Source organism: Danio rerio, chromosome 2 (assembly GCF_052040795.2).
Source record: "Danio rerio strain M-AB ecotype USA chromosome 2, GRCz13ab, whole genome shotgun sequence".
NCBI classification, from domain to species: Eukaryota; Metazoa; Chordata; class Actinopteri; order Cypriniformes; family Danionidae; genus Danio; species Danio rerio.
In genome coordinates this window covers 11747241-11761958 of record NC_141022.1, presented here as the reverse complement: position 1 = coordinate 11761958, position 14718 = coordinate 11747241, and the positions used below count along the sequence as shown (strand labels likewise).

Below are 14718 nucleotides of genomic sequence, written 5' to 3'. Positions count from 1 at the left end.
TGTAGGTCGATTAAATTATGCGCCAAAAACAGGTTGACAACACTTGTTAATAAATAAAAAATACATTCTATATTAAACATATAAGCTGTATCTCGGAAAAATTGATGCATCTCGCAAAAACCGATGCATCTCGATTTGCTTCCAAAATTTCATTCGTCCTCTGCTGCTCAACCGATGCACTCGCATCGTGCACGCGCACGACCGCGTATCGATACATATCGATGAATCTTCCCATCCCTATCTCACACTATTTAGTTTGGTTTATAAAGGAATAAGCTCCAGGTTTGCTACCTATCAAGTCGAATCTTCTTCCTAGCAAGAGCCTCCTGATATCTCCTCTGTCCCTCCTGTGAAAAATTAAAAATTACATTTTCATCTTATTTGATCATTTATCATATATTTATACATACAAAGTAGGTAGTTACATTCAATTGAGCAGTTTTTGTTGCTTAGTAAACTAGTAAATAAAATTTAAAAAAAAATTTTGCTGCTTGTTCAGACTACTTATTTATAATGCGCTGAAATAACACAGTCCTTCAGTTTTTTATTTATTTATTTATTGATTGGGGGGGGGCAGCTTAAATACACTTTAATTTGTAAAAACAATTAGGTTAACGTAATCAACTTAATTTAGAATGCAATAATAAACACCCTTAGTCTCATTTCCCTTTGAATCTTAATGACATAAATGAGGATTTTTTAATTATTATACAATAAACTCAATGTGATTTTAGATTCAAACTCCTCACCTTAGGTTCAGGCTTTATCAAAGGCAGCGGACGTGGCCTTCCTTTGTCATCCAGCACCTCAAATGTCATGAAGGCGCTGTTAATGTGCCTCAGAGGCTCCTCTCCAATATACGCCTCTGCACAGACGCCAACCTCCATACTGCAAATCCACAGATAACACAATGAGCAGTGGCACATTACTCCTTTAAATCTAAACACAGCTCTTGGGTGCATATTAATACAAGCCCACCTGTTCTTGAAGGTGTTGTTGACAATGGCCTTCAGAATCAACCGATCTCCGACCTGAGAAGGTCCTCTGAAGTGAAACATGTCTATGGCCCTCAGAGTAGGATGAGCATTGCATAAACGACTGTTAAAAAGAGAAAGCAAATAAATATTTACTTTTCAACATATTTATTATTAGACTTGTCCGATTTTTTTTCTTGTGCTGACATTCTGACTATAAAAGGAAAAACATTTGGTGCCACAGTTCTTTTTGTATGTTTTAAAAGAAGTCAAAACATAGAGAACATATGGACCACATTTTGGATTGAAAAAATGGCTAAATTTGGGCTGTCAGTGAAAATCTAGAGACAGTAGATCAAAAATAGACTAGTCAGCAACTACAAGAATGTGTGAAGTCTGTTTAATCTATCTATTTGATGACTAATCTGTGATTGGGCTCTAGTAGACATCTATTATTCACTGACAGACCAAATTTACACAGGGTCCCATAACTCTGAGTAAAAATAACTCATTGAAAGCTGTAATGAGCAAGTATTGTGCTTGAAAGGATCTTTTCAATCAGGCATGAAATGCCAGGCAGAAACAAATGGCTTTATTACCAGCATAAATGAAAAAAGGATTCCCAGAGATGGGTTGCGGCTGGAAGGCCATCCGCTGCGTAAAAACTTGCTGGATAAGTTGGCGGTTCATTCCGCTGTGGCGACCCCGGATTAATAAAGGGACTAAGCCAACAAGAAAATGAATGAATGAATGAAAAAATGAGATGTGAGTTGGTTGAATCAGTATATTAGCTCAGGTCAGGCAATCATTTTTTTCTGTCAGACAGAATATTTAAACCTCTTGATGTTCGTCTTTCATTGAGGAATTAAAAATAGCACCAGGAAAGAAAATAATGTTTTTTTATTCTCTAAATATGTAGTATATGCATGAAATATGCTTATTAAAAATTATAATTTTTATTCAAAGTTAGCCTAAATATTAATTGTGCTGCTGTCTATCAGTTTGCATAAATCTGCCATTTATATTACTGATACTGATAAAAAAAAAAAACAACAACATATATATAAATATATATATATATATATATATATATATATATATATATATATATATATATATATATATATATATATATATATATATATATATATATATATATATATATATTATGTAATTTAATTTGTTAAATCAACCTATTTTTTTATGGATTAGTATCGTCATACTCCCTAAATGTATGTAAATTCCAGTTTCCCCATTTTGTCCCCACACCTCACATCTCTAATTAAAGTTACACTCTTGATTAGACATCTTTTAGTCACAAAATTGCTAGTTGGGTTCATATAATTAAGTTTCATATCTGTAAATGTTTTTACAAAGAGGTCTGTTCAGTACATTCAAAAAATGACATCTGCTGTTTGTTCAAATTACTTATTTGTACTTAGTTAAAACAACAAAATTCTTGATTTGGCGATGCAGTAACGCAAAAGGTAGTGCTGAAGTCTCACAGCAATAAGGTTGCTGGTTCAAGTCTCGGCTGGGTCAGTTGGCGTTTCTGTGTGGAGTTTGCACGCTCTCCCTGCCCTCACATGGGTTTCCTCCAGGTGCTCCGGTTTCCCCCATAGTCCAAACACATGCGATACAGGTGAATTGGGTAAACTAAATTGCCCGTAGTGTATGAGTGTGAATGAGGGTGTATGGATGTTTCCCAGAGATGGGTTGCGGCTGCAAAGGCATCCAATGCATAAAAAACATGCTGGATAAGTTGGTGGTTCATTCCTGCTGTGGCGACCATGGAATGATAAAGGGACTAAGCCGAAAAGAAAATGAATGAATCATTGAATGACTGAATGAATTCTTGAGTTTGTTTGGGACAATTTAATTGTTTTATGTCCAATTTACTTAAATTTGTAAAAACTAATAATTAACATAATTCCTTCATGTTGTCCCAACACACATCACTTGTGTGGAACACATAATTTTTTACAGTGTATATAAATTTATTTATTTTAAAATAGAAGTTGACTAGCATGCTGAAAGTTCTGAGGCCATGTGTCCACCAAAGTGCTGAAAATGCCAGCTCTGTTCGTTTAAAGCTCTGAAGCGAGCACATTTTCAACTATTGGAACTTTTTAACAACACAGAGCACTTACTCCTGAGCACAAAATGCAGGCTTAGTGATCTAAAGCTAATAGACATGAACAAAATCTTATATATTTCACAAACATATTATATTATATATTTAATAGTAGTTCCATTTGGTGCAAAAAAAGAATTGGGGGATAATAAACTTCAAGAAAACCATTTGAACTGTACGATATATATCTGGAAATATATTCATGGAAACAATTCCAAATTGCAAAATGTAAATTCAGAACAATGATGAAGACAACAGTAAACATCAAGATGTAAACTCCAACTTTAGAGTAAATAGTCTGAATGGACATCAGAAATTATAATCTTTATTGTGAAAGGAATCAATTGAAAAAAAACAAATCTGAGATTTTAGACTTCTACAATTCAGGAAAAAACTCAGGACTCTGAATTGCTGTTGCATGTAATACATTTTGAGACAAGTAGAATGATTGTGAGACATTTCACCTTTTTAAAAGTTTATGTACTTTGAGTTTATAATCTTTGAACTTTTGGACTTTTTTGTTTCAACTAAAGCTTTTCATAAACTGTCACAATGTGACAACATTACAAACCTTGAACCCTGATCTAGTGCAGGATAAGAGTAAATAAGCTAAATATTAACTTCTGCATAAAAAATGTACTTTGTAAGCATGCAGGCACACACCTGGCAGCAATAGTTGCGACGTTTTCCATCCAGGCCATAATCTGGCCGCCGAATGTATTGACCTGGTGATTGGCATGAGGAGGAAGTACCAGCTCCACACTCTCCACTCTTGTTCTTTCGGTGGGCACAGCTGCATCTTCATCACGGTTCTCTGCCTCACAAAAACAATAACACACCTCCTCAAGACACTAAAGAAATATTTGGAGGAAATTAAATGATTGTCTAGATAAGATGTAGTATTTTTGTGGTGATAGTTCACTCTAAGAATTCATATTCTGCCATCATTTAGTTACAGTATGATAGAAGCTTATCTTCACAATGAAAATTAAAACATTACTGCAACTTTACATCACAATGTTTTTTACCTTATGACTTGCAATGCAACTAAATACAGAATTATGAAGATAGTCACAGTTAACTTTTTTTTTGGTGGGAAAGCATGCTTTTTATATGCTCATCTATTTATTTGTTTATTTGTTTATGCCGGGGGAAAAAATCATGAAAAAAGTCTGAACTATCAGATGTATTTAACATAAAATTCAAAGAAAGAAGTGGGGTATAAATTCAGATTAAAAAAAAAAATGATGTCAAAATTATGACATATTAACCCACAATTCTAAAAAAAAAAGCAGAATTTCAACATGTAAACTCTGTATTCAGAGATTCAAAAAAGTCAGAGTTGTGAGACGAGCTCAAACATGCAGCAAGTAAAAAAAACTAAATTGATAAAACATCTTCATCAATTTGCCAACACACACATGCATACAAATTCTTACAACACTTGCAAATGCAGAAACGAGGTGCAAATAATGCAGACCCCAATGATAATGTGTCAGGGGACACCAAAAAAGCATTCCGTTTAAAGTCAGCTGTGTTGTAGGAGATCTGAAAAGTGAGTTTTTTTTCTTATTTTAATGTCCTCCTGATCATACTATTCTTTGCTGTTTGTATATTTTTAGCCATAAAATTAAATTTTATTTAATTAACTAATTTCCATTATGGTCTGCATTATTTGTGTTTGTGTATTTGTATATTCGCAAGTGTAATTTGTATATTTGTTGTGAAAACTCGTCTGTGTGTGTTGTCAAGTTGATGTAGATGTTTCTCAATTTGAGTGTTTTTCTATTTGCTTGTGTTTTCTTAAAGGAACACTCCACTTTTTTTATTTTTTTTTAAAGTCACCTCAAATTAAACAGTTGAGCTTTAAAAGTGCTTCCACTAGACCAAGAGACTGATTAACTCTAGGTGACTTGTAAAATTGGCCTATTTCCAAAAAAAGTGGAGTGATCCTTTTACTTGCAACACTTTTGAGCTCTCTCAGCCATCGTAAAACAGAAAAACAGAGAGGCAGAACTGTGAGATTTCCGAGAAAACAAAATATAAACTTTTTGTGGAATAGAAAAGATAAGACCACAGAATTACGAGTATGTAATTTGTTATTGCAATATAAGCTGAACATTTTGTGAAAAAAATGTCTGAATAGTCATAGTCAATTAGATAGTCATTAGAATTTATCTGAATAGTAAGACAAAAAAAGTCTATACATATAAAAATAAATATATCTATATCAGGGGTGTGAAACTACACTGGTTTCACGGTTCGGTTACAATTATCATCACGGTGCACTGGCGATTCTTACATTCATTCATTTATTCATTCATTTTCTTGTCGGCTTAGTCCCTTTATTAATCTGGGGTCGACACCGTGGAATGAACCGCCAACTTATCCAGCACATTTTTACGCAGCGGATGCCTTGGGAAACATCCACACACACACATTCACACAAACACACTCATACACTACGGACAATTTAGCCTATCCAATTCACCTGTACCGCATGTCTTTGGACTGTGGGGGAAACCTGAGCACCCGGAGGAAACCCACGCGAACGCAGGGAGAACATGCGAACTCCACACAGAAACGCCAACTGAGCCGAGGCTCGAACCAGCGACCCAGCGACCTTCTTGCTGTGAGGCGACAGCACTACCTACTGTGCCACTGCTTCGCCCATTGGCGATTCTTTCCAAACACAAATAAAAAAAAATTTTACAACACATTTTTTGTATTTAAATTTTAAAAGTTTTGTTATATGATATCTATAATACAAATTTGTCCTTTAATAAAGCAGATAGATATACATTTAATTTGATGGGCCCAAAGAAAACAGAGAGAGAAGCAGAGCTGGAGTTTTACAGCTTTTATTTTCTCCACAGCAGTGTAATACTGGGTTCTGCTGTACTTCGATGTCAGTAAAAGACTGTCCAGCTATCTCACACACAGTGAATTATGCACAGTTGTCTGTTTTTATGTAGTTGGAGTATTTTAATTACTCGCACTCACCTCCCTCACCATAGCATTCTACCGCAACATAATGCATATGAAATAAATGATATCAGTACATAATAACTGGTTATGATCTATTACTGAACCGATACCAAATTGACCATGTCTGCATGGTTATTATATATAATCTTGGAATTAATCTAGATTAATCTAGATTAAAATGGCTCGTTTGAATTCTGCCAAAGGCATTCAGAATATGTGTGCTACCCAAATAATTACTAAAGTTAAGTCTTAGAGAATGGGTTTCTCAAGCAAGGTGGCGCATTAGACCAGGGGTTCATCTGCATCACATGCATCACAAACTGCTTGAGAAACTGTTCTACTATGATAATTGGTGATGAAAATAAATTATCTTTAATAAGATGTACTTGTGTTTACTAACTGTTTATTCAGTTAAACATGAATTTTGAACTGTAGGCCTACATAAGCTCCAAACAGCGTTTTTTTGATCACCTTAATCAGACTAAAGTCATAACTGAACTAAACAGAAATGGAATTAAGACATGGAGTTTGCATATACTGTATTAGTCGCATTATTGAAGTAAACACCGCAATCAAACTATTACCGTCATGTAGGACTTTTCACCATACTTTCAAACAAGATCCACACAGCTGTCAGTGAAGGACTGCGCACACACACACTGCAAAATGCGAAAGTTTTTTCTTTTCTATTCGGCGTGCGTTATCAAATTCCATAACACTCACACTTACTAGTCCTTACTCCTTATTTGCGTCTAATTCCCCAGTTTGTCACGGGGGCATGAATGAAATGAGTTAAAATTAAACTGCCAAACTACAGTTAAAGTCACCCAAAATTACAGGAAACTCTTACATGAATGCACTTCATGTGAATACCTTAATTATATTATTGTCTATTAGGGCAAATAACTAGATTACAGAGGTCCATGTAATGCCTAGTTCAGACTGCGTAATTTTAGTCCCGATTTTGGCTCGCCGACAGGTTTTGAGAAATCGCCGACAAATGCCTAAAATCACAGGCAAATCGCTGCTCGTGCACGTAAGTGACAATCACTCAGTATGAACTATCAAAGACGCGATCTGAGAGAATCGCCGATGAGTCGCCGATGCCTGCGAGATATTTGGCGTGCTAAATATCTGGAGCTGTCGGCGATTCAATTCATGCTGTGTGAATTAAGTTTTGACTGAAAATAACATCAGCGATCGCCTACAGCCAATGAGAGAGCGGCATTCACTTGTGTGTAGTGTATACCTGCTGCAGGCCAGCGGGAGGCTGGGGGAGAAGTTAAAAGCGCTCTTTTTCGGTTTATTTGGACCCACGAAATGGAGGAAAAACTAGTGGAGGTTTGACAGGACTCAAGAGCAACCGTGTCTGTTTGACGTTTCATACAGAAAGAAATTAGTTTATTATCAACGTTGAGGAGAAATGGCTAATTCCCTTTAAACTCAGGTGAGCAAATATGTACATTTTCTACCCATTAAAGGCTTCTTTCTCGTTATGTAGTTAATAACAAAAGATATACTACGTGTTTTTGGCTGTGAGACGTAGTTTGGACGAAGTTGTCAGCGATTCTTCCTATGGTAAAGTCATGCAATGTGAAAGTCCCTGTCGCCGATCCATCCAGCAGTGTAAACAAAACAGTGACGAAACACTAGCCCAGATAGCCATGCAGTGTGAAAACATCAATGACACGACTGTATATATATATATATAAATACAGTTGAATTCAGAATTATTAGCCCCCTTTTGATTTTTTTTACTTTTTTAAACATTTCCCAAATGATGTTTAACAGAGCAGGGACATTTTCACAGTATGTTTGATAATCTTTTTTCTTCTGGAGAAAGTCTTATTTGTTTTATTTCGGCTAGAATAAAAATAGTTTTTAATTTTTTAAACACCATTTTTGGGACAAAATTATTAGCGTCTTTAAGCTAATTTTTTTCCGATAATCTACAGAACAAACCATCATTATACAATAGCTTGCCTAATTACCGTAACCTGCATAGTTAACCTAATTAACATAGTTAAGCCTTTAAATCTCACTTTAAGCTGTATAGATGTGTCTTGAAAAATATGTAGTAAAATATTATTTACTGTCATCATGGCAAAGATAAAATAAATCAGTTATCAGAAATAACTTTTTAAAACTATTATGTTTAGAAATGTGCTGAAACAATCTTCCCTCCGTTAAACAGAAAGTGGGGGAAAAATAAACAGGGATGTTAATAATTCAGGGGGGCTAATAATTCTGACTTCAACTGTATATATATATATATATGTATATATATATATATATATATATATATATATATATATATATATATATATATATATATATATATATATATATATATATATATATATAAACAATTAGAACTGTCCCTAACATTTCAAATAACTCACTCTGTCTGAGATATTATCACATACATATTATAGTGCATACATTCACTCTGTGACTGTGTAGAATATGGCCACAGCCTTAACCAAAAGGGAAGTGGCTCCATTTCTTTCGACACTCACCCTCACTGCAGCTTCTCTGGAAGGTTTTGTTGTTGAGCAAGTCCTGCATGGTGTCATGATGAACGAGTCTCATCCTCCTCCTCTCGGCTGCTAAACTGTGCTCCAGCTGCTCCTGATGTGTACAGGGCACAACCTGCTTCAGCTGCACCTGTGGTCATGATTACACACACACTCTTCTTATCTACACACTACCTGATTATTAAGAACTGCAATCTAAATGAAAACACAACTAGCTAACGTAGACGGGGGGAGAGATGGGAGGGAAGAGTAACAAGGCAAAATGTAATGGTTATTGAACTGTATTCTATTATCACTGGTGTCATGATGAAAACAACAGCAAACAGAAATAAACAATAAATTGACATTTCCCTCAATGACAGGTATTGGCCATGAAAAGCAGTATTAGAAATATGAACTTTATGACCAGTTTTCACTCATATCTTATTCTAAACCAGTTTGAATTTTTTTTTTTACCTGTTGAACACAAAAGCTATTTTGTAGTAGACGTTGTAGTAGTTTCAGTAGTAGAAGATGTTGTTGTAGTAGTATAAATTGTAGTAGACGCTGTAGTAGTCATTGTTGTAGTAGTATCAGTAGTAGTAGAAGTCGTGGTTGTGGCTGTAGTAGCAGCAGCAGTAGTTGTAACATTAGTAACTTTCTGTAGTAGTAGTAGTAGTAGTTGGTGTACTACTTGTGATTTATTGTCAGTTATTATTACTGTTGTCCTTTATTTCTTTGTACTGTCATTATTACTATCATACATTACCATCTATGTGTCACTCCTTACCACTGACTGGTTTCTTTTCATCTGTTTTATTTATATATATATATATATATATATATATATATTTGAGCAATATCACACTCGTAGCAGTGCGATATGGCTGTATATCGGCACTGATGGGAGGTGTGCATTGGCACGAGGCCACAGGCCGAGTACCTTAGTGCCGCCACCAGTGCCGATATACAGCCATATCGCACTGCTACGAGTGTGATATTGCGTTTATACAACAGTATGACGGCAACTGTTTATATAAAAATAAAATCAAACATGGAGAGTGTCAAAAACTCCATTTGTATGAGGAACTACTTCCTTCTGGATTCCAATCATAAGCTGATAGTTAAACAGTTGAGAAAGCATCTTTTAAACTTTAGATCTGTAGTGTCTGCTGTTTGCTGGCTGTATGTGGGCGGAGTAATACACAAAGGGTAAAGAGGCTGTAGGAGTTCTGATATTGCAGAATATCGCACGGCTATCAGCCAATCAAATTTGAGAACTGTTTTTGAACTGTTGTATATATATATATATATATATATATATATATATATATATATATATATATATATATATATATATATATATATATATATATATATATATATATATATATATATATATACATACATATATATATCCATATATATATATACACACACACACACATATATATATATATATATATATATATATATATATATATATATATATATATATATATATATATATACATATATATACATATATATATGTATGTATGTACTCTGACCTGTCCACCAATTTACCATTACATGCACACACACATACATACACACACACACACATAAACACACGCACCTGCCAGTCCCCGACTGTATTGTTGTTGTTTTTGTTGATGTTTTATTTTCTTTGTATTTGTATGATCCCAATTTGTGTACCTTTTGCATATTCTAATAATAATAATAAAAAAGCTATTTTCAAAAATGTTGGAAACCAGTAGCCTATGACATCCATAATATAAAAAGAGAATACTATTGCAGTGGCCATTAGTTTTAACATTATTAATATACGTGTTCCATATATAATAGAAAATATATCAACTTATCTCTAAAAGTAATGCTCGAATGTGTATTTAGGGGCATTTTGCCCCAAAAATTTTACCGTAAAAACTCCCACTATCTATCTATCACTTCATGAAACCTCTATTTTCTGCATTATCTGTTATTTCAGTAATATGTTGTCTGTCAATATGTTCTGGTTATACTGGTTATAAAAAAAGGCACTGAAATCTTTAGAACTCTTGTAGAAAAAAACATGTGACTTGCTCCAAGTGATGTAATTTCCTCTGACGGGAGGAAGGCATTAAGGCATGTCATTATTTTTCTCTCATTATTTTATACAAAATGTTCAAGATACATCAATAGTAAATTAATTGTCTACTGTTATTGTAAACATTCATTCATTCATTCATTTATTCATTTTCTTTTCGGCTTAGTCTCTTTATTAATCAGTGGTTGCCACAGCGGAATGAACTGCCAACTTATCCAGCATATGTTTTACGCAGTGGATCCCCTTCCAGCCGCAACCCAACACTGGTAAACACCCATAAACTCTCCTTCACATACATAAACTACGGTCAACTTAGCTTATTTAGTTCACCTATATCGCATGTGTTTGGACTGTGGGGGAAACCGGAGCACCTGAAAAAAAAACCCACACAAACACAGGAAGAACATACAATCTCCACACAGAAATGTCAACTGGTCCAGCCAATACTCGAACCAGCGACCTTCTTGCTGTGAGGCGATCATGCTAACCACTATGTGACTGTGACGACCTTATTGTGAACAGTTACACTTGAGGTTTGCATCTTGAGCTGAAGCATAAAATGGTGTCATAAATTGTTAACTCTGTTACTGCAAAGAGCATAGAATCAAGAGATAAATCGACACTCTAGTGCGATTTAGCAAACAGCCACTAGAAGGCGCGGCGGCCATTTTGGAATGAAAATTCCAATAGAACAACAGCATATTCTTAAGTCTGTAAAATAAAGTATTAACAGTGCTGATGATTGTGATGGTAAGTGTTGTATTGTTGTCTTTCAGGTAGTACCTCAGCTTTAATGTGCTTTTTAAATAAACAAATAAAAAACAAAGCAGCTGCTTGCCATTGCGACAGCAATAAGACTCAATGGACATGCGACTGCTTTCACTCCAAAATGGTGGAATCCAGGGCTGTTGCTGGGCGCTGCTGTTGCAAAGGAATGTTCTATTGTGTGTCGCCTCTTGGTCCTTCTAAGCTCTTTGGTTACTGTCAACTATGTTATGGTTTAAAAGTTCATGGTGATGTAGTGGCGCAGTAGGTAGTGTGTGAGTGTGGATGTTTCCTAGAGATGGGTTGCGGCTGGAAGGGCATCTGCTGCGTACAAAAGTGCTGGTTAAGTTGGCGGTTCATTCCACTGTGGCGACCCCGGCTTAATAAAGTGACTAAGCCGACAAGAAAATTAATGAATGAATGAGATTGAGGATTCGTTAAACAACAATTAGTAACAGAACTAAATGCTTCCTATCATGTGTAAGCACTCTGGATTACTTTACAATAATAATGGATTAAGTGTATTGTAAATCAAACATTTGTTGTAAATCATTCCTGCTTAAGGAAAGCAAATGAAAATGCTTGAAATGCACCTGCAATTCTGAAACGAATCGTATAGTGTGTTTAACAACAACAAAAAATCTAAAACGGGTGAGTAAATGGAGATTTTGTATTTATTATTTAGTGAACTGTCCTTTTAACGCTCAGACAATTTTCACCTATGCAGTACATTTTTGGCTACTTCAAATCTACTAGCAACTTTTACTCTCTACTTCACTTCATTTTAGTATGTAGACATTTATGGTAGTAACAAGTAAATTTACTTCTTACTACACCACATTTACTGTATAATTGGTACACATTTACTGTACAAATAAACTATTTGTACAGAATTATTCATTATATGGAACAGATTATTTGAAAGAAGTTTATTCATGCCAATTTTGATTAAAATACTGTATATGGTCCCACTTTATATTAAGTGGCCTTAACTAATATGTACTTACACAGGAATTAATAGTTTGTTACAATGTACTTGGTGTAAATACATGTATTTATTGTGTACTTATGCTTGATTAAATACCTGTATGTAATTACATCTGTAATTAACTTCTGTAATTACATTTGTAAATACACTGCTGACCATTCCCTACACCTTAACCCACCCTTAAACCTACCCACACCACCAAACCTGTCCCTAACCCAACCCCTATCCCAACTCAAGAGCACCACAAGTGCTCTCAAATAGTTTATGAACACAGTAAGTACATTGTATTTATTTTTGATGTAAGTACATAGTAGTTAAGGACACTTAATATAAAGTGGGATCAAATATATATATTTGAGCTTTGTACGATTACAGTTGAGCCACATGGAATGTGTTGCCAATTTTTTTGGTTCCTTTTCTCTACTTTGTTTAAACTTTACAGGACTATTGCTGTTTATGGTGGAAGAGGGAGCTCTTAGATTTGATTTAATTTAATTTTCGTTCTGAAGATGAACAAAGGTTTGGAACGACATGAAGGTGAGTATTTAATAACAGGGTTTTTATTTTTGGGTAAACTAGTTCTTTAAGTTGTGTTAAAATCGGATTCTCTAAGAATTTTACTTAAGTGTGTTCGGAGCTGGTGATATTTTATAAAGTAATATTCACTGTAAAGTATCTCAATCTCAAGTATTGTTTTCAGCTGCTCCATACACCTCTGACATACAGAAAAGCATTTGCATCTAGTTGATTTGTGCTATTATGTGCTTCTTATTTTAGAATCATTACTGTGTTGTTTTTCATACCTTGTTTGCATCTGTGCGTCTGGCGACAAATGTGGCAAACGCCTGACAGACTCTCCAATGACGGCCCCTGTACAGGTCTTCACAGCTGACCTCTATCCCCACCTCACACACAAACAGTGAAACACACTGTAATTAATACATTCTGCTCGCAAAACAATAGCGAGAAAAGCATGTGCGGAAAAAAGCAAGGAAGATGAGGATAAACAATAAAGCAGATGGCAAGTAAATGATGTCATGCGTTGAAAAGAACATAACAGCTTTGTCATTTCACAGCAAACACATTAGGTGTATTCGCTAAGTATTAAACACACCTAGTCTGATGCAGTACAGAACTCTTCATCACTGACTACTCTGTGTTTGGAGTTAAGTTTTTTATCAATTTTACAGGATACTGACTGAGAAAGAAAACATATTGAAGCAAGAACTACAGTAAGTATCATGTTTGCACATCATATATAACACAATCTGCATTTACATTAAAACATTAATCTGGAAAACATTCATGAGAAAAGTAACTGGGCATTACTATTTTGGAAAAATTAATGAATTACTTTACTAGTTACTTAAAATAGTTATCTGATTACGTAAATTGTGTTACTTGTAATGAGTTACTCTCAACACACTATGTGTATATGTGTGTGTGAGTGGTGGTGGTGGGGGGGGGTGCGCATGCATGTGTGTGTGCTGGGAAAAGATCATGTTTAGTGACATCCAAAATAAAAGTTTGTTTATATATATATATATATATATATATATATATATATATATATATATATATATATATATATATATATATATATATATATATATATATATATATATATATATATATATACATATATATATATATATATATATATATAAGCAATATCACACGAGTAGCAGTGCGAATGGCTGTATATCGGCACTGGTGGGAGGCGTGCGATGGCATAATTGCCGATATACAGCCATATCCCACTGCTACGAGTGTGATATTGCATTTATACAACAGTTTGATGGCATAATTGTGTATATAAAAACAAAATCAAACACGGTGAGTGTCAAAAACCCTTTTGTATGTGGAACTACTTTCTTCCACATTGGATTCAAATCATAAGCTGAGAAAGCATCTTTTAAACTTTAGATCTGTAGTGTCTGCTTTTTGCTGGCTGTATGTGGGCAGAGTAATACACAAAGGGTAAAGAGGCTGTAGGAGTTCTGATATTGCAGAATAATCAGATTTGAGAACCAGACAGAACTGTTGTATAAAAAAAAAAAAAAAAATATATATATATATATATATATATATATATATATATATATATATATATAATGTTTGTAGTTTTGTAGTTACAAATATTAATGCAATAATACAAGCAATAGAACATGCAATCTTCGCACAGTAATGCCAACTGACCAAGCAAATCAGCGACCTTCTTGCTGTGAGGCTAACGTGCTATATATATATACATACATACATAA

At 34.5% G+C, this 14718-nt stretch overlaps 1 protein-coding gene across 5 annotated transcripts in view; it reads right to left on the bottom strand.

The window, feature by feature from the left end:
* acot11a (acyl-CoA thioesterase 11a) overlaps window positions 1-14718 on the bottom strand; it is a 37072-nt gene that overhangs the window by 15312 nt on the left and 7042 nt on the right. For 3 of the 5 annotated variants that reach the window (XM_087239465.1, XM_087239466.1, XM_087239467.1), the window contains exons 5-10: window positions 13258-13359; window positions 8616-8763; window positions 3772-3922; window positions 979-1098; window positions 750-888; window positions 292-347 (exon numbers count right to left, since the gene is read on the bottom strand). In XM_087239465.1, coding sequence (XP_087095591.1) covers window positions 292-347; window positions 750-888; window positions 979-1098; window positions 3772-3922; window positions 8616-8763; window positions 13258-13359 — 716 coding nt within the window. 5 annotated transcript variants of the gene reach the window in all.